A 21038-nucleotide genomic window follows, 5' to 3' on the forward strand; every position below is an offset into this window, starting at 1 on the left:
GATGAGGACACCGATGCCTACAGTATCCCCCTTCCATAACTTCTGCAGTTGGAACCGCAACTTCTGCTCTCCTGCTAGAAGGTGTGTATCAGTGGTTATAAACTATGAGCCATAATGTCTGCAAGGCCTCTGGGAAGAGGTCTGTGGAGCTGATTAAAATAAAAATTAAAAAAAAAAAAATTTAAGAAAAAGTGGTCAAGATGACAGGTTTGATGCAGACAGGATCTATTAGGAATGTGGAGGGGCAAGAGTGGTTTGGTGAGGCACTGACCCTTCAAGTCTGAGCATACTGCAGGGTGCCCAGATAGCTTTTGGCTCTATAGGTAAAGTGTCGTCCACAACTGCTGCCAGTGGAGTAAAATTATATCTTTTCTTCTCATTTGTTTTTAACCAGAAGGTGTCTTTGTGGGTAGCCTAAAGTCATTTTTGTAAGGTATGGATAAGAGAACACATAACTCTCATACTGAACTCCTACTAATAGCAGCCACAAAATTCTCATTTCAGTACGAAGAATAGCCATACAACTTCTTCTAGATCTTTTCAAGCTTGTATGCATTAGCTACTCAAGTTTCAAGTCAGCTGTTCCTGTTAAGACTCAATCTCTTTGGTTAGGTATCTTGATTATCTTAACAGAGAGTAACCTCTGAGTGCAGGAGGAAGAGAGAAAAACAGCAAATCAAATCAAAACCTCTTATGGGAGAAAAAAAAAGTACTTCACTATTTGTCAAATGAACTATCTAGTTCTTGGGCTTTTTTACCCATGGTGAGAAGAGGAGCAAGATACTAAAAATGGTGGGGGAAATATCCCTAAACAAACAGATTATACAAATGGTAAGAATTCAAACCTGTAATGCTTCAGATAGCACAGGTGGAGCGAAGGGACAGACATACCAATTACAGCCATTAACTCAGACCAGAGCCCAGACAAGTCCTGTCGGTTCTGCTCACTGCATCATCTTTTAGAAGAAGAAAACTCTTACACAATGAGAAATGCTGCATAAACCAGCTTTAGTAGCTGATAAGGCAGAAGGAAAAGCACTCCATTCAACCTACCAACAAAGAGCTCTGCTGCAGACAAAAAAGCAAAGTCATCTTCCCTTTCTCTGGTATGGCTGAGCTAAAATAGAATTGCATCTCCTGAGTTCCTTCTTAAGTTGTTCAGAATGGCTGGGAAAATCCTTTTGTAGCAAATCTTGTTCATTTGCTTTGAAACCTTTTGATAAATATGCAGATAGAAAGACTGACTGATGGAACTGTGTATTGTCTGGAGATGCCTGATTTACGAACCTAGTTACCAAAAACTTCCTCTATATTCAGCATGTAACAGCATGCACGTCCAGGTTGTGATGTAGCCCACTGAAGGTAGGTGGTAGCCAGGGATCCATCCTCATGCTGTGGGTTATTCTTTTCTACCACAGGCTATGAAAGCAGTCTAAGAGCCTAGTTTCCCCCCACAAACACTTCTGAGAGATGGACATTTTCCTCTTGGTAGATTTTGGCTTGTTCCTCATTTCTTCTGAAGAGAATCCTCTTCCCTAGAGTAGCAACATTCACTGCCTCACCTGCAGGAAACTTCAGCATCGTGTGCAAGGGGATTGAGAAGACATCCCTCTTTGCCAAGCCTGATCTAGCAGGCTTCAAAGAAACTGCAGGAATGGTCTGCAGATGGGCTGTATTAGCAGTGGTGAGGGGAGACTAAAGGTGGCATGAAAATGGAGTTCACCTACTTGTGAACCCTACCATGAAAGACCAGATTCCCAGACACTTACTTGGGCTACGTTGGGTGCATGGTCTGCGGTGGAATATACGTGGACTCCCTCCCTGGCAGCCACAAGCAATACCTTTACAAACCCATTATATCACCTGTGGAGAGAGCAGGAGGAGTTGTCTACACAGCTGCTCCAGGTGGGATGGCCACAACCCTCTACCACTCTCCCCAGGAGCTCTTAGTAATCCTCAAACTGAAAAACCCGTTTGGAGAACAGCTATCAAACACATTTCCCATTATCTCATACTATTCTGGACCTTTAGCTCTCCTTGGTAAAAATCCCTTAAGGGAGTCAGACCAAATGCACACCTATAACCCAGGAGCACTCATCCATTTTCCAAGTACTGCATAAATGGGACCTCATGCCGGTCAACTCCTTCTGGGAGGTATGTTATTGCTGATAAGCTATAGTCCTCCGTAGCTACTCCTCCAAAACAGCCTGCTTAAAATTCCTCTGTATTTTTTCTTGACTCAATCAATATTACAGGTCCTCTCAGCCTCTCCAAAGAGCCAGTGCTCCTCACAGACCCTCATAATTAGGGCTTGTTTGGAGCTGAGCCTTCCCCTTGTGAGCTCATTTGTGCAGGATGCTGGCTTGGAAATGGGCTATTCTGAAAGCAGTCTGTATCTCTCCTGTCATTGGTTTGCATGAAGAACTAGGTTCACTGCATCCTCACATAATTTTCACCATTTCCTTATGGAAAAAAACCTTAATCCTCATTTCCAAAAAAGGAAATGGCAAGGCCTTATTGAAGGGTTGCCGTTATTTCTCTCGTCTCTTAAAATGATTGATTTTAAAGCCCAGGAAAGAAGGGAATAATAATGTTGGTTTAGGCCAGACAGAAGATGGAGCAGGTGCTATATAAACTCTTCCACGTTAAGACGACATTGTCTGGACCAGAGGCTGCTAAATTGCTCCACACATGGGCGTGATTTCAGCACAATGTTCAAAAACATTACTGAAGTAGTAAATTGTGAAATCTGCTCATTCAGATGAAGATTTCTGCCAAAAAGTCTGCCCTCAAAATTTCTGAATAAGGAAAATTCCTGAGTGCAATTAGCGTGCTGTCTGCCAAGTCATTTTTCCTTGTAATTTAGCTCAGAACATATATGTAGAATAAAACAAACTAATCAATCATATCAGGTTGCCTGGTATTGACATTAAAAATACTGTGAATAATGAGGAACTAGTTTTAAAGAGGTTGTATTGTTTTTGCTGAAATTTTTACACCTATGTGTTACCTCTTCTGATACTTTCTCCTATTCTAAAGACGACCAGTTTCCCTCAGAGACTTCATAGCACTGAGTTTCCCCCTGAGCACAAACATGACAAACAGTTCTATATTGAGTTCTTCAAAGCAACTTAAAAAACAATAGAAATTTTCCACTGTAATTGAGGGAGAGGCTCCTTTTACTTCAAGAAGAATATTTTACAATGCTAGACTGAAAAAGTCTGGAACTGAAAAAATCAGCTGAAATCTGTGGTATGGTATAGGCTGTTTTTCTAGGGTCTGTAAAAATAACTTTTAATTTAGATTTTAAATACAGAACAATAGGATTTGTATGGAAATTCTTTGCACATGCTGCTAATGTGAGAAAAAAAGCAACAATTTGCACCAAAGGCTGCTCTGACTTGTCCATCTTCTAAACAAATAACCAAAACTATGTATATGAGCTGGAGTGAGTTCTTAAGAAAAACTTTGAACCCTCTTGCTTGAGTATGCCATAATTTTGGAAAATATAGAAAGTATATTAAGATTTCAGTAGTGTATGGAAAGAAGTTGAAGAAATAAAGATAGTTAAAAAAAAGTGTGGGGAAGGCAGAAACATCCCCTCTTGTTATTTGCATCAAGCCAGTACTGAATATTTTGAAAGACAACAGCACTAAGCACATGAGCTCGCAGTACTTTAAGCCTTTTTTGTGGTTGACTATAAAAACTATCTATCTATCTAAACTATCTGTCTCAGCACCAGAACTTGGTGTCTTCATGTCTACTTCTAATAGCATAAAATCAGACAGCAGCTTAGATTTGTTCTTCCTTAGAAAGAAGGAAAGAAAAAAGAGATATAAACCACCATGTAAAGAAGCAGCCTGGAAGGGTTATGAAGAATTGGAACCTTCATAATATTTAAGAGGTTTTGATGCATGATGAGAAAAAAGTGCACTGGAGAAAATTTGCAAAAAGAAATAAAAGCATGTAAAACATATGTGTTCATAAATGTACAAAGAACCATAGATAAGGACTTGGAGAAAGAGGGAAAGATTTCCAAGAAGCAGGAATGCCATTTCTTGAGAAGCAAAAATGCATTCTTAAACAGTTAAATGACTTGTTTACTTCAGTATTGACCAAGGGGAAGAGGAGACAGGTGCCATTAAGAAAATTGCTTCCCAGGAGATACACAGCCCTGCAGAGACTTGCAGTGAGATAGAATAAAATATAATACAAACGGGAATCAAAGACTTGCCAGAACAGATAATCAAGAAATCAGACTGTCAGAAGATGCAACTAAAGGAATCCTCCTGGAATTCTAATAAAAGTGCTTAAATAGATGGGGAAGGCTCTTCCATTCATCTAGGCTCGTCCGCTATTAAATATTTAATGCACATACGCACACATACACATATTTTCCTTACAGCACTTTTCAGTGAACAAAAGTAGAAGGAGGTAATGAAAGCAATTTGAACTTATTAATTTCAACTACAGATACACATCAGATCATTCAGCTGTTCTTAAAAACAACTTAGCTCACCAACCATTTTTTCCAAGATGAATGAATTCTAGGGATTTAGAGCATAAAAGACAAAAAGCAAAGGAATCTGAAACATTTGCCCCTAATTTGGCAATCCAGTCAGATTCAAGCCAACAATATGAGCTCAGAGGTCTTTTTGATTATAGCCTGCCTTGTGTCTGTAGAGCATCCATCAATATAATATTTGCTACTGGGCCTGCAAAATCTTGCACAATACTAATACCACTTGAAAATCAATCACTTGTCAGAAAAGGAGCCACCAACTTCCATTGGGAATTATGTAAAATGATGGCACAGGCTTGCTTTTCTAGTGAAGGTCTACAAAAACTGATTTAAAAATGCATCGGAGACTGGTACATGGCTAGGAGTCACGGTAATGCAGGCTGGAGGACTGCAAGCCATTGATCAAAATCTCTAGGTTTCCCTGAGTAAGCAAACAGTGGAAATGGCCCTTAGATACTGGTAGCATTACTTTTAAAATGATGACATTATCATGTTTCTTATGTGACCCCTCTAAATCATAGATGACAGAGTGAATTTTTACTGCATTTTTTAAAAGAACTTTTGTTCCTGGAGTCGTAGTTTGTCCCCTAAAGAGACAATGAGACGTGATAGCATTCAGGTGATAAACACAACCACCTAAAAGTAATTTTCTCTTACTCATGTAATTTTCTCTTACTTCATAGAGGTTTCTCAGTCAGCTCTGATCTCAGAGCTACTCAAGGCATGAGGTAAGGCACTGGATTTATCAGGGTTTCAAGTCTATTTATCTACAACAGAGGCATGGAAAACCAAAGATCTAAATATCTGAATGCTATCAAGAAGGCTAGTCAGAATTACAGCTATCAAAAGATCAGTTATCCAAAATACGGGCAAAAAAATACAGGTTGAAGAGAAACAACCCAGTAAGCACTGAGTTGTTTAAGAATGAACTGGGAAGATCTCAACGACAATGAACCAGGGATGAATGTACATGGTTCTTCAGAGCGACTCTGCCAGTCTCCAGGAAAGGATGTTTGTGATGAAACCTTAACATTTTCCATCCAGCTGACCTTGTCTGACTTCCAAACCCTAATAAAAACACAGCACCATGATGTGATGCCTGCAGAGAGCAATATGGGATTATTAGTACATAAAATGAGATACAGCTGTGATCTACTACCACCAGAAGAGCCTTGTTACAATACAACTTCACTGGATGCTAGGTCACACTTTTAATTGGGGCAAGAGATTGATTCGTGGGCTTGTGCTCTAAACTAATCTAACGGTTTGTGTTACTGGGTTTTAGACAAAACCAGAATGACTCAGTATTCTCTGAATCTTTTTGAAAACTAAGAGTCTCTGAGCAAATCTTATTTCTTCTCATGTCAACAGGATAAGGAGATCTTGGAGGTTTGTGCATAGGTTCTCAGGAATATTGAAACACAATACTCTTCTAAACAGCCTCTCCCCACACAGACCATGTCATCATGACATATGTGGCATATAATACATACATAAAATATATAAAATATATATAAATAAACAAGGCCTACACTTAGTAGAGCCATTATTTCCATTTCTTATCAACAGTGACATGATTGCTTTTAAGCAATACCACAATTAGCCTGATATCAGATACAGTTTAAAAGTGGATTGTAAAATACTCACCTTATTTAAAGGACTAAAATATCACTCCATCCCTACAGTTTTGCCCCATAACAGAGAGGTATAAGCCTCAAGTACACACACAAGAGGAAATGCTCGCATTTGAAATGGGGTGTAACTTTTGCCTTCACAGCTCTGCATACGGAAGGTCCTTTCATTCCTCTATCTCCTTCTCATGTGTGACATGGGAAAGCAACCTTTTCTATTCCTGTCTCAGCTCCTCAAATTTGTAGTGGAGCATTCAATAAATGGAGGGTTAAGTCTGGGCTATCAGCCTGGGCTATCTTTGCCATAAAGAGACTTTCTCAGTGGCTACTGTATCAAGGAAAGCCCTGGCTGTAGCATCCTTTCTCCACCCAAAGGTCCTTTCTTGCATTTCCTAAATTTCCCCATTCCCTTCTTCCCTGTATGTTCTGAGCTCCCCAAGGGGGCAGGAAGCTTATTTTGGCATAATAAGAGATTTTCAGCCTATTAAATTTGGTTAGTGCTTATCTGTGAAGTGGCCACAGAACTGGGTAGCAAGGACAAAAGGGAGCCCCAGGACACCGCTGAGACACACAAGTGCTACGGCACAGACCGCTATATATTCCTCAGAGGTGGGGCACAGATCACACATAGTCCTCAGTGACTGGGCACAGGTCCCTGTATAGCCCTCACTATATAACCTGAGCCCAGGCCCCATTAAACCCCACGGCAGTGAGGAAATGCCCATAATGTTGCAGGTTTGGGTCCTCAAAACTGGCTTTTTTTCAGGTCCCCACAAAAAAAAAAAAAAAGTCTGTGTTTTGTAACATGAAGTTCACATTCTTTGTGCTGCGTAATCAAACAACATCACACTGAGAGTCTAAGTAGGCTGAAAGAGTTTATCATCACCCAACCAAAGCAACAAATAAGGCCCAGGCTTCAGGGTGTCTCCACAGCCCGACAGCAGCGGAGCAAAAATGGCCCGCTGGAGAAATGCATGTTTCTTGTTCCTATTTTAGTGGAAACCCCGCCCAGAACCTTGAACATCAGGACAAAAATACAAACAAAAAAATCCCAATCCCCACTACGAAAATCCACCTACAGAACAATTTTATTTCTTGGAAGGTGATGCACGGAAACAGCAATTGTACGGGCTGCGGTTAGTTGCTTATTTGGTGCTATGCGCCATCATTTTATACATTCTCTTTCATCCACCTTTATCTCCCTTTTCTGTCAAAACTCTATGTACTAACTCAACCTTGTTGAGTATGAACAAGGAGGAAAACCCACACTGATGTGCCAAGTTTTGGCGCTCGTCAGCACTGGGATGTGCCTGTACCCTGCGGCAGTGCCTACGGTTTGGAGGCTGACCACAGCCTGGGGACCAGAGAAGGTTCATTCGCACTGAGACGTGCGAATATTTCCAAATCCAGGTAAGTTTCGCACCAGCAAAGCACATTTTATTCAAGAATAGAATTTAATACGAGCCCTGCCTCCATTTCAGGGGATGCTGCCTCAGACAAACACTACAGGAGAATTTGCTTCAAACCTTTCTTCTTCCCTTGTTTTTCCTGATGAGCCATAAGCTATTGACCTTTTCTGTAACATAAGGAGGTTGGTTGCTGGGATTTTCTCTGCTAAACTGCTAACATCTAACTATTAATTACCCACGATCTTTTTTTTTTTTTTTTTTGTCTCAGCAGTCTTTACTCTCATTCTTAATATCAAATCCTCCCATCAGGGGACTATTCGTTATTATTATTGCTTTACATGGTTTCTAAGGTGTCCACCCACATCACAACTGATTCTGGAAGAGAGAAGCATGTGGTAAGAATTGCTTTGCCTACACAGAAAAGGAACATTTCACATCATAAAAAATGCTATGCAGTGACCAACATGGGCAAGCAAATGGCAAATCCCCTGGGGAAATGATATGGTGCTGAGCTGCTGAAGCAGATTTCCTCCCACCGGCACAGCCAAGAGTCCTGCCTGAACTGCCTACTAAGGCTGAGCTGCTTTCAACCTGCCAATGCTTGGAAGTGAGTGATGCTCAGATAATGGCTTTGCTTAATAAAATGCTGGCTCTTTCCTTTTAAAGAGGTACAAAATGTATTCGCAAGCAATAAGCCGGTATGTGATTTAACCACTGTTCCAGTGATTTACAGAGTGTTTAATTCAGATGATTATAAAAAGCAAGCAGCCCAACAGCTCCATCAGGGCTTGAGCCAAATGCCAGTAAACTCAACTGAAAGATTCCTATCCACTTCAGAGGATTTAATTTCAGGGTCCCCAATCAAGCTATCAAGTATAACTATTTCTAGGGCCAGTCTTTTGTTGTCAAAATACAATTGAAAAAGCTTATCACATCATGAGGATGTTGTTATTTATAGTCTGGCATAAAAGCCACCACACTATGCAGCAGAGGGGTCAATTAACTAGATAAACTATCTCAAAAAGATGTTAAAAACTATGCAATGACAATTGGGAAAGAGGGAGGAGAGAGAAGAAGTAACAATGGCAGATTCTTCATGAACTACAGAATACATTTTTCTACCTATTTAACAAATTTTGCATATTTATTTGGTTTTACATACCTTTTTATAAGGGTTTATTTCAACCTCTATATTTCATTGCTGGGGGGAAATATTCAGCTCCTCTAAGTAAAACTTAATTAGCTGAAAACAGACTCTATTAATTACAGTACTTTTCCCTTTTAAAATAAAATGTGGGCTTTAGTACAAGTTCATAAATGTTAAAGAGTGAAATTGTGCAGCACTATCTACAGTAATCATCACATATCGCCTCTGTTGGGTAAGCAATATTTTTCTCCTTGCTTTGCAGATAGGGACACTGAGGCACGGAAAGTTTCTTTAATGCTACAGAGAAGGGGCATAACAGGCCAGAACAAAATAAAATAGAAGAGTCTTGGTCAAATGGACAGATGTCTGCAAGCAGAGCCAGTTCCCTGAAGTTTTTTTAACTGTGATTTTAAATAATGAAACACATTTTCCTTTTACTGTGAACATGGAAATGGGAGCATGTGCAAGGAAAACCTTGTTGTTTTTCAAAATATTATACAATAGGGTATGTACAAATCTGATTAAGTTTTCCTTAATTAACTTTAACCTCTTTCCTGCCAGTAGCATGTATAAAAGAAGGAGACAGGAACATTAGTGAGAGCTCTGCAGAGAGATCTACAAACATTACTGAAAATTTACTCACAGTGAAGCACGGGCTCAGTTCCTCCTCCTGTTATCACTTCTGTGGCTCTCCAATGCATTTTTTGCACTCACTCCACTCATGGGAGTTCTCTTGAAGTTACTGGGAGTTCAGTATGCGGGATGAATGCAGTATTTTGCAGACCCTCGGCAGCGTAGGCAGGAAGAGCTGAACTCAGCTCCGCACTTGCTCCTGTGATCTACTTACCATGTTCCTCTGACTACACCATCTAAACTTGGGAAGAAATATGGATTCTGCTTAGGAGTAACTGTGTACAATTCCCTCCTTCCCGTACACAAAATCAATGAGGAATGGGAGTCACTGCTGATTTTCTCACTGATCCCTATAAGCGTATTTGGAAGCTCCCATTGACATGACAGCTGGATGTCCTACCACCATGCCGAGAGCTCGTACGAGGGGGTCAGCACTAATCCCTGCCACTTAGCTGTGCTCGGAGCGAAATGGTTCACGCAGAACTGGATGAGCACTAGGAGGTCTGAGGAAATGTATGTTTTAGGCTGGGCTTTATTTTGGGGAATGCAAACACAACACCAAACTGTAAAATAGTGTAACATTCCTGCTGGCCACAGCAAGAAGTTAAAGACAGAGGCACCCCCTTGGGTATCAATCCAAAATTAGCTCTTGCTTAGGACTTGCAGTGCCAGATCAAACCAGTGGTCCAGCAGCACGCACTGGTGTGAAATGACCTTAACACTGGTGAGGGAAATCCTGCAACAAGGTTAGGGGAACACTCTGGTCAGTCATGGCCTGACCATGAAATCCCTGAACAAACTAAGGTTTTTCCCTTATTTCAGCTAAGGATGTGAATGACTAAGATCACCCATACTGGACTCAGTAGGAGCAACATTATTAAACCCACAAAAGAATAAAACAATTTTCAGTGGCTGGATTTCATAAGTAGGTTGTTGCCTACATTGTATTGCTAAATTTTTATTTTCCAAAGTTAGGAAAAATAATATTAGGAAATAACTGTATGCGGTATTTGTGTTCCACTTTTTCCCAGCACCTTGCACGAGAACTCCCCGTTCCACATCTAGACCTGCAGATGCTATCGCAGTACCTATAAATTACAACCAGCTGCCAATTACAATGCGGCAAGTGCAACTGTGGGGTTATAAGAGGAGCTCTGCAAAAATATTTCTAATGCAGACAGCGGTCAGCAGTTATCGGCAGAGATATCTGAAAAGCAGCAGCGTTCAGAAGAAAGCAGGTGGGACAGTACGGAGATGTTCGTACCAGAGCCCATGGCCAGCAAGCGAGGAGGCTTGTTCCACTAGATGGCACCCGGCGCCAGCAGCTCGGTTTTGGGTGCACAGCAGGAGAAAAATGGGTGACATGCAGGAAAGCTGAACTGAACATAACCTCCCTACACACCTCAACCCAGGAAAATTAGACCTGCTGATCTTAGCCGGCTCCCCCTGTGAAAACTGAAAATTATGGGCCACTGAAAACAGAAGGCAAATGTGGCAAAAACGGTAGGGGTTTCTACCCCTGGTTTACCAAGGCCGTGAGAAGGCTGAAATAACAAAAAAAGGAGAAATTGAATCTGTGCAGTAGATATCCCTGAAGGGATATTTATACTCTTTCTTCTACCTTGGGCTTATTTTAATTTTTAAATAAGATCCTTTGTATCTATGTCATTGGCATATATTAGTTGTCCTATAGAGAGCCAAATTGAGCTGCTACTCCTTGTGTGGGGAGTTTACTTCCACAACAGCTCTCATGGAAAAATATTGCAGTCCGGCAGCCTGTATAAAATACCATTTGTGAATGTATGTGCTAAGGACATGCCTGAATTGGCGCGTCAAACTTACGGAGAGCTCGGAACGAAATCTGGAAAACGGTGGTATGAGCCCCTTTTGACTTCAGACACAGCCTGAATCTGGGCAGTCTGCAGAACACGGCAAAAATAATTAGAAAATTCCCTTTAAAAAGCAATTTATGCTGGCACATTAATGTCATGTTATTTAAAAAGTGATGCCACAGATTAGATTAATTGGCTTCCTTATTAGTTAGTCTCAGCAGGGGTGTAGCAAGGGCATGCATAGGTATGAAGCCTAAACTGTCTGGCCTTCCTGATGAGGCAGATCATAGCCGAGGATGAGGAACAGGGCAGAGAGAGCCCAGGGAAAGTCATACTGTCACAGCCTGTTTCCAGGAATGAGTGTCTAATGAGCAGGAGGGATATCGTGGAGGGGAGTGAGTTTGTTCACCAGCAGTCACTGCCTCGGCTGCTGATTTGGAGGTATGCCGAGGTGCCACTGGCACGCACCGATGGGGTGTAAAGCTGGTGCCTACTTGCAGAAGAGGACTAATGCATGAAAACAGTTTGTAGAAATGGCAAAGGGGTTGTTGCTCAGTGCCAAAGGCTTTTGTCACTCGTGTTATCGTCAGGTGGAGGGTAAGGATGCTGCCTGTGGGTTGCAAATTTTTTCATCACCAAAGGACTGGAATATCAAACTGAACTGAACCTTGTGCTGTGTCAGTGTGCTTGGTCCTGCCCTCAACAATCTTCATCGACACACATCCATTAGAGCAATATTCCTGTGTTAAACATGCACTATGCGATGAAGAGATTTTTACCCCTTCATCCAACAGAGGCTTTCCTTTCAGGTGATGTTTTTCATTACCTGTTACATCATGTTCACCTGCTACACCTGTCTGTTCTCTTCATGCACCACCCTAAAATGTACACAGAACTCCAAAGGAACCATAAATGCCCATGTTCCAGGGAAATGGTAACGTGCCACCCTTTCCACCGCTCACATGCACTATGATCACCTGAAAGATCAATGTGATTGTTACTGTACGATATGGTTTGCAATGCCTGTATATGTACCTACAGCCTAAACCACTTTGTAAACCATACCTGTACCAACACGAAATGCAGCAATCCTTCCAACCCTCCTTCTGCCAGTGGTGGCCTGATCCATCACTATATCATGCTGTAGGGACACCAACGCCTGACACATCTGCCTGCCTTCTGGCACCCTCTCACTTTCCAAATCTTCCCCTTATACTGGATACTTCTCCTCTGACACATCCAACCCTCCAACTGCCTGCACCGCAGCTCAACCAAACACAGAGAGCAAAGTGCAACACAGCTGAGTGTGCAATATAGTTGAAGCTCGGGGGAACAAGAAGATGGTTGTCAGGGATGAAGAAAGATCATAGAGTAGTAGCAAACTGCCTGGACCACTGTACTGTTAATTTTTAGCATTTCTAATACATACTATTCATGATACTTCTATTTTTTCCACCTTTGTTTTGTCTGGAATAGAACTGTGCTGTCAGTCAAATGCTTTTGCTCTTAGCCAGGGTTTACTGCAGATACAAAGCTTATGTGTGTTCATCCTGTTGCTCAACACTCTTTCATCCCACAAGCTAATTTCAGATATATTGCCAGAAAGATGGAGTTTTCAAAAATTAAATAAATCCAGTAAGTTCCTGAAAAAGAAGAGAAGAGAAGAGAAAAGAAAAGGAGAAAAGAAAAGGAGAAAAGAAAAGGAGAAAAGGAGAAAAAACAAAGACCAGATTGAGGCAGGGAAGGAAAAAGACTGAAGAAGTCTAGAGTGTGTCACACTGGGACACCAGAGCTTTTACATGGATGATGGTGAGAAATTTCCTAATTCCCACGTTCCAACTGTACATGGAAACAACTTTTCATCTCGAGCTCATCATTTTTTGTGGTGAGTCAATGACAAGAGACAAGCTGTAGGGAAGCAGGCTTCACAAGCTCCAGGGCTCACAGATTTTAAAACATATATATCTCTAGTACAGATTTTTTTTGTACAAAGTATTGTTTCTCTGATGCTAGGTAGAAGCCAAAGAAAGTTATTTCAGCTTTTTTTGTTGTTGTTTGGGGATTTTTTTGGTTGTTGCTGTTTTGTTTTTTCTGGGGTTTGTTTGTTTAGGTTTTTTGTTTTGTTTTTTGGTTTTTTTGTTTTGTTGGGGTTTTTTTTTATGAACAAGTGTGCTGTTCCTTGAGGAATACCTGAATGTAACTACTATTTTTATAGGGAAAAAATGCTGAGAGGTGTGTTTATATCTTGCCATTGAATCTGTACTTCCCTATTGTTAAACCCACTGGTTAATGTACCAAAGAAACTGGATTCGAGAGAGGGCATGGGCCTCGAAAATGCAGGTGGTGTAATGTCTGACCTCTAGGACTTTTGCCCTTTAAACATCATTCCTGTGTTAAACAGTGAGGTCCCCTGAGGACTGCCCAGTGGGAAGGCTGCTGATCCACTGTACACAGGCATAGTGGGAGCTGCCTACAAAAAGCAGTAGGAAACACAGCACACAGCCATGGCCAGGATCCTGCCTTCTCTCAGGGGCAGGCACTTGGCCCATGGATGCAGAAATCAACAGGACTTTAGGACCTGCCCCAGTGTTTTCCAAAGTCAGAGATGCGGTAATCCATTTAATACGGTGGTATGGGTGAGAGAGAGTGGATATAAACTGAAAGGGGAGGTTCACACTGGATATAAGGAGAAGCTTTCTCCCTGTGAGGACAGCCAGGCAGTGGGACAGGTTGCCCAGCAAGGCTGTGCAGTCTCCATCCCCGCAGGTTTTCAAAACCCAGCTGGGTAAGGCTCTGAGTAACCTGCTTTGAGCAGGAGGTTGGACCTTGGAAGAGCCTTTCCAGTCTGAGTTACCCGGTGATCCTATGATCACCCTGTGTATAAACCAGGCAGATTTTTTTTAAATTTTGCAGGTTTTGCCAGCTATTGCAAGGATCCAAAACATCTACTACCTGTTTAGCCATAATGTATAGAAATGACAACTTAGTGGAGAAGCATAACAAATACTGAAATTATATGTTTTATAACCAGTCATGTGCAATGTTCTACAGAAATGGCAGAGCACAACTGTATTGTCCCTTTTTACCATTCCTGCACAGTTATCACCAATATGATACTTAAAACAGAACCTGGCATAAGCTTCCTGGATTTTAGCTTTGTATTTACTGACAACGATTTGAGGAATTTTGCTGTACAACTTATGTATTTCCCTTGGTGCAATGGAAATGTCACTCTGAAACACCATGTATAGTCACATGCTTACATGTTTTTTATTGGTATGGTGGCATCCCATTCCTGACCAGTTGAGCCAGTCCTTAAAGAATATTAAAAAAAAGATACCTTTTAAGGGAAAAGCAGGTAGAAACTATGGGCTAAACTCTAGAGAAACAAGACGGGTGAGCTGAGCTGCAGGGTGATGGAGTCGGAGCTGCAGGTAAGCTGCAGCGCCCCAAAGACAAAGCTGAGAAAGAGGGATTTAAAAAACTGCAACTAATCAAAGCTAAAGAAGGATCTCCTCAAGCTAATTGATGTCTGTGTTAAACACTGAGCCTACCTCAAGACCTCCAGTGGATAGAGGGACCTAAATGAAGAGGCATTGTGTGATGGAAGTTTATTACTTGTGATGATACATAACCTTTCATGCTATGTGCTTTAGGTAAAGCAATATGCTTTCATTAAGTTTAGAAATGCCGTGTAAATCCTGTGTGGCATGCTTGTTTGTCTGCACTTACCTCACACTCTCTGAAAAGATAAACTATAAACCCAAAGGCTTGTAGCTGCAGTATAATTGTGAGTTCATGTATCTAAGCAGCATCAGGATCCTGGGAACAGACTACTGGTCTATCTGCCTTCAGATGGGATGCTGGAGAGAGCATTTGTATCGAGGGAATCTGCCAAGAGACCCAAAACTGAAGGGCGATGCCTCAATTCTGACCAAATTTAAGGGACTAAATGCCCCTGGATAGATCCTCTGACAGTGCTCTGGTGAGAGGCCAACCACAGCTCTCAGCCAGACGCCAACACATCTATATTCTAGCCAAAAACTTCAAAACTGGAATATGAAATTCGTGTAGTCTGACTCTCTAGGGAAGCTGAGTACTTCTGTTTCCAGACTATGTCATCTTTTGTACAACACACAGCTCAGTGGATGCTGCAGCTGAATGCCAGACCATTGCAAAGGGCTGTCACAGCAAACTATTTGTCACAATACAAAGTATTTTGCAGAATTCTTAATGGCTGAGTTTTAAAATGAAGACATTGAAAAATTGCTTACCCATGAGGTATTTTGCTGAGGACATAATATGCCGTATATGAATGCTGATAGACCTGCAAAATGAAATTAAGAAACAAAACAAAAAAAAAGAGATTAGTAATTGTCACCTGTGTTAATAGGGCTCTTTTTCTGAAAAAACAATCTAGCATTTTATGGCTAGGGAGCTGTTACAAACACTTCAAAATCTGTAGTAGAAAAGAACAATACATTAATTCACCTAACGCTGTTGTGTGTTCTTTTCATCTTGCACTTTATTGCAGTGTTTGGCAAATCGTATACATCCAGATGCTCTGTGTCGTTACCATGACTACCAGGTCTTTGATTAAACTGGGGGCACATGGTTTCTGCAAGGGCTAAATATAGAACAATCATTAATGAGGACACCTTGGTCAGCTGGAGACATTCTCCATCGTTATAACTAGACAAAACAGGGACATAATGCATTGCTTTATTCCCACGTAAATAAAACAAGGACTGATGCTGGGTGATCTCAGAGCACGTTGTAAGACTCCTGTCAGGCAGCAAATAAAACTTTATTGACTTAGGGCAAATGGCTGACTTCACGTTTGTTTGACCTGCTAAGTTGCATCTTCATATCAGTTTGCACATTTTGGGCTATGGGGAGGAGCTAGTCAGCTTGCACAGTAGGTCATCTCAGAAGGGAGAGTTTATTACTTATTTTCTACGTAGTAAATAATAATACCAGAGTCAGGCTCAGCAATTTAAGAGTTGGTGACTTTCCACTAGTGACAACACAATCCCTAACAGTGATCTGTGGTTGCCCAAGGTGAGCAATGCTGAGCAACACAAGAGTCAGGGCACTAGTGTGAAAGGTCCAAATATGAATGACTTTATACACATTTATACAGGCACTTACTCTTGCAATTCTGTCCTGTTACTGTATGCTACTAAATAAATAAGTCTAACAATCATTTTGTTTGACTTCTACTTAAATCTTTAAGCCACTTGCTCTCCATTAGCTCTTATAAAGCATCCTGTCCCAGAGGACAAAGGAGGAACTTCTTGAATACTTGCTTCACTAGTCAAGTTTGTCTGATCAAATTATTTTTCCTAGGTATCTCTGGTTTTGCACGGGCTTTTTTTTTTTACTTACGCCAAGAAACCATGAGACGTCCTGGATTGTGCTGCCAGCCTCAGCAGTGGCCATCCTAAGCACATTGCTATCATCACAGGCAAGTAAGCATGACTTACTACTACCTGTCACTCTTGAGGGCAAGCCTTCATAGTGGCATCTATAACAGGCTTACATTTTTGGGGGGTTAGTAGAGAGGCAGATAAACACAAGGTACATCATCCTGTAGATATTAAATCAAACTTCTCTGCTACAATTTAAATCCAAATATAAAATCCTTATAGTGCTGCATGAACCCACTGAAAAAAAGCTACCACCAGAGTATAGAGGTGAAAGCACAGGATATCTACCTATGAAATGCAGAGACTGATGCCAGATTGATGTGATTCCCTTCTTCTCCTGTGCAATTCACTCCCTCCATTACAAGGATATCATCAGGTTACATTCCAAAATCATATCTCCTTTTAGGCATTCAGATACATAAAGACTCCTCCAGCAAGGTGAGTCTCTGGTGTATTGATATCAGGGAAGGTCTAGGAATACAAGTGAATTCACTGCAAGCTAGCATTTATTTTAGTACAGGTGTCCTTTTTAGATCCACCTGTTTCAGATGATGTCAAATAAATTACCATTATCTCATCTACACCCAATCATACCAAAGAGCTCTTGAATCTTACATTGCTGATATTGGAGACCTGGCTGATGCATGTGGCCTTAGATTTTATTCCAGCTTTGGTGAAGTTCTAAAACTGCTAAAATTCCTCAAAGAAAACGCACTGGAAGACTAAATTTGCCTACAGAGCTGAAAAACCTAATAATATATCACCATTAAATACTGAGCAACTTTTGTCTTCAAATATCCTGGCAGTAGGATGTAGAAAATGAAGTAGATATATAAATTGTGATCTGAGGCAAGGACTGGTGTTCAAGCTAACAAGCCATGCTGTGTTGTCAGCTATCAGAGGCAGAGGCACAAGCCAGCCCCCAAAATGTGTATGAACAGATGCCTTCAGGGGAAATTAGAGAAATGTGGCAGGCTGGAGGGAAAAGAAAGCCAGGGAAGTTTTGAGCAGGACATCTGCTGATGTCCCTGCTTGTGGTACAGAGTCGGTGCAGCCATGCTAGAGAGTTTGGAGCTGTCTTAGAGCCATTAATGGAGACTGAGGCAAAACATTTTCTTTGCCAAGAGAGTTTAGGAGTGGGGAAAACAAAAGTTGCGGGACTCTCAAAGAACTCCTTTATTTTCTGAACATCATTTGTCATCCTCTTGCGTCTTTAGCCAGATTCTAAAATATCTCACATCAGCTGTTCCTGTAGCATGTAGCCTTCAAAGGCTTGAAGCTGGCAGAGTTCATTCACAGGAGCAATCCTTTCTCAAATATATACTTTAGGTTAGTAGGTTTACTTATGTAAACAACAACTACTTGTATGAGCAAAGATTTCAGGATCAGACATTTATTATTATTATTATAGTTCCTAAGGACAAGAGCACATGCAGTTCAGAAGTCGTTGTCATCCCTACTATTTCAAACCTGTTTGGAAAACACACTGCGAGCAGCCCTCTTAAGCAGACAGGAATCCAAGAGAAACATCATTTAGTGTCTTTCTGAGAAATGAAATGGCTGCTTTCTTCTTAGATATGCAAACCAAATGAAGTTATCTTAACTTTTTGAGAGGATGACTGTGTCTGCTTAATATCTCAACTAAAATTTCTGCTGGGGTCAAGCTGAATTAGGCTATTCACTTAACAGTAGGAAAACCCCACACCAGGGAAAAGTGGGGAAAAGTGCAGGAAAGAGATGAGCATTCTTCTGAAACCCAAAGCTAAGCCTTAGAGACTGGACAGTGCTTAAAAGTTAGTATTCATTTCATTTAACCTCTCTGTTTCTGAGGCTTAGCCAACAAAAATAACTGTATTAAATCTCTGTGTTCCCCTTCTCTATCCAAGGGGTGTGGTAAAAGCCATTGGACTGATTTGACGCTCTCAGCCCTGATATTTGGCTGGATCCCAGAAGCACACAGCTCCTCTCAGTAGAGAGGCATATTTGAAGGTAGCAGAGTTTTTGGCAACCGTTTTGCTCTGTAGGCCCAGTGTGCCAAGTCATCCCGCCAACATAAGTTAGAACAGGTTTGAGACTGCTCTGAAGGGTTCTAGGTATTACTAAAACCAGGTCACAAAACTCCCATGCCAGCTGTGACCAATGAGTCCTGTAAAAGTCATTACACTAAAACCACTGTGCCAGAAACACTCTCCTACTGGGCTGCTTATCCCAGGTCACAGCACAGATCTTGCTTACTTTCAATCTACATTATGCTCTGCAACATGTGTATGTTTACACTGAAATCAAAAAAGGTCTAAGAGACGGATCTATCTGTTTCCACTTAAGTCTTGGAAAGACAATTATCTCTCTAAAATTCAGAAAAATACAGGACTAATTATATATGACAACACTTTGTTGTTCACACTTTGTTGTGAAGCCACTGACCTCATTTTACGTAATAGACAAAAGAAGCCTGGACCTGACCAGATGACAGCAGAAATGCAAACACTGCAGCACATATCGCAGCAGAGAAGAGCATCTGCCTCTCCCCCTCCACCAAATTCCAAAATAACAAGTAAATTGTGGTTCCTACAAGCTACAGAAACAAAATGGAAAAAGCAATTTCTGTGCCGCGCCACCGCACAGCAAAGTGTGGTGTGAAGGGTAGAGTAATGTCTCCTTAAAAACACTTGCTTCATCTCCAAGGATACAGGTCCTAGTCCAGCAGGGTTTACTTAAATAGAAAATAGATGTTATTTAAGAATAGAATGGTTTTGGACTCATTTATTCATTGTGACTATTCATATACTTTAAATTACAATCCATAGCTCTTGCTCTTGCCCCAAAGCAACTGCACAAATACTTGACATAAGTCCAAAAAGACAGGCAGGATCCTGGTTACCTCCCTACATCTCACCTTGATTGTCACATAGACACGAGCTGGACACACAGAGCCTTCTCCATCATTAACTTCTTGTTAAAAGTTTGAAATTGTCACCATTATTCTCAATTTGGTACTGCCTGTGTAACTCACAAAGGATTAGGAAAAGGTTTTAGATGGAAATGAGGGAATTTTTAGGAGATGATTGTGAAATGTGTTTTCAGCATATTTTGGCTGCTATGAAAGATTACACTACCTGCTGAGGATTTATCACTAGCATCAGAAAAAAAGGAAGAGTTGAGTTTACACTTCCATCTTCTGTGCCAGTTTCTGTCACACTTTGTGGGCTGATACCGTGCTAGCACCAGCAGTAATCAGCATTTATCAAAAGGCTTTCTTTTATGTTCGTATGACAAGGTGCTGAATCAATACAAACAAGAGGCATGTGCAGACTTTCTTTCAAGGAGGTTTACAAGCAAAGAAGGGGGTAAAAAGCCCTTAGCAGAAGACTTCCCCAATCAGCCCAATCCTCCTATCTTCCAACAGGCTGTTCTATCAAAATAGCTAATTTAGGGTCTTACCACTCAGCATATTAAACAGTTCATGGATCTGAGATTAAACCCAGGTGGACTGGCTGCCACGATCTCATGATAAATACAGGACTAAAACACCCTTTGCATCCATTTTCTAAATGTCTCCATAGAGCCACGTGGTCCTTCACACAGTAGTGTTATTTACATTAAAGAATTACCTAGAAAACTCATGAAAAATCCCATAAAACTTAGAGTTTGAAAGGGAACAGCTACAGGGCAGAATAGAAGTGCAAGCTATGTTATAAAGCAGTTTGCAAGGCTTAATATAAAATTTCTAGTATTTAGTGTCTTTCTTCTTTTTCAGGAATCACACATTTCATCCAAAAATTCATGCCAGTATCCCCAAATAAAAATGAACACTAAATAGTCATTGGAAATAAAACTGTACAATGGTTGGCTAAAGTCTGAAAATAGCAAGAATATATTTTAATGTAATTAATCATAAAGCACTTGGTAGTTATCTGGGTAAAAGGAATCACTTTTTATTCTGTAACAATAAAGTATATCTCCAAATAATAGATCCCCTCAGGATTCTTAACAGACCCAAATTGTCTTTATAATCTATTCTCTTTTATACTCTATAGTAAGACAGTAAAAATACAGCACAAGTGGCCAGTGGAACAGGAACTGCCAGACCCATTAAAACTGTTTCCAACGAAGAGTCTCTAAAAAGACATTTGCTGGAAGTAGATTATATAGCCCATTTTCCTACCTGTGCTACGAGCAGACAAATCCCCAAATGCTCATATGAATGTCAAACCGATTGAATAATCCCAAACATTTGACATAATTACATACTCCACCTTTCAAAATGGTCCTGGCACCCTTAAACGGTAACTCATGCTGTGATGCAAAATATGCAGGTAAAAGATGATTTGCCATTTGGCCTTTAATATCTGTGATATTTAACCAGGCTCTGAAGTTGACAAATTAAGAGGGAAAAGAGAATAAAGTAGAATGCAGGAAGGCTGCTGCTCTGCAT

At 40.8% G+C, this 21038-nt stretch overlaps 1 protein-coding gene across 5 annotated transcripts in view; it reads right to left on the reverse strand.

Moving 5' to 3' along the window:
- The window catches only part of DPP6 (dipeptidyl peptidase like 6), a 577844-nt gene that overhangs the window by 111095 nt on the left and 445711 nt on the right, over positions 1–21038 (reverse strand). For all 5 annotated transcript variants that reach the window (XM_052806934.1, XM_052806950.1, XM_052806924.1 and 2 more), the window contains exon 6: positions 15449–15501. In XM_052806934.1, coding sequence (XP_052662894.1) covers positions 15449–15501 — 53 coding nt within the window. The remainder of the gene's footprint in view (positions 1–15448; positions 15502–21038) is intronic.

This window comes from Harpia harpyja, chromosome 1, assembly GCF_026419915.1.
Source record: "Harpia harpyja isolate bHarHar1 chromosome 1, bHarHar1 primary haplotype, whole genome shotgun sequence".
In the NCBI taxonomy this organism is placed as follows: domain Eukaryota; kingdom Metazoa; phylum Chordata; class Aves; order Accipitriformes; family Accipitridae; genus Harpia; species Harpia harpyja.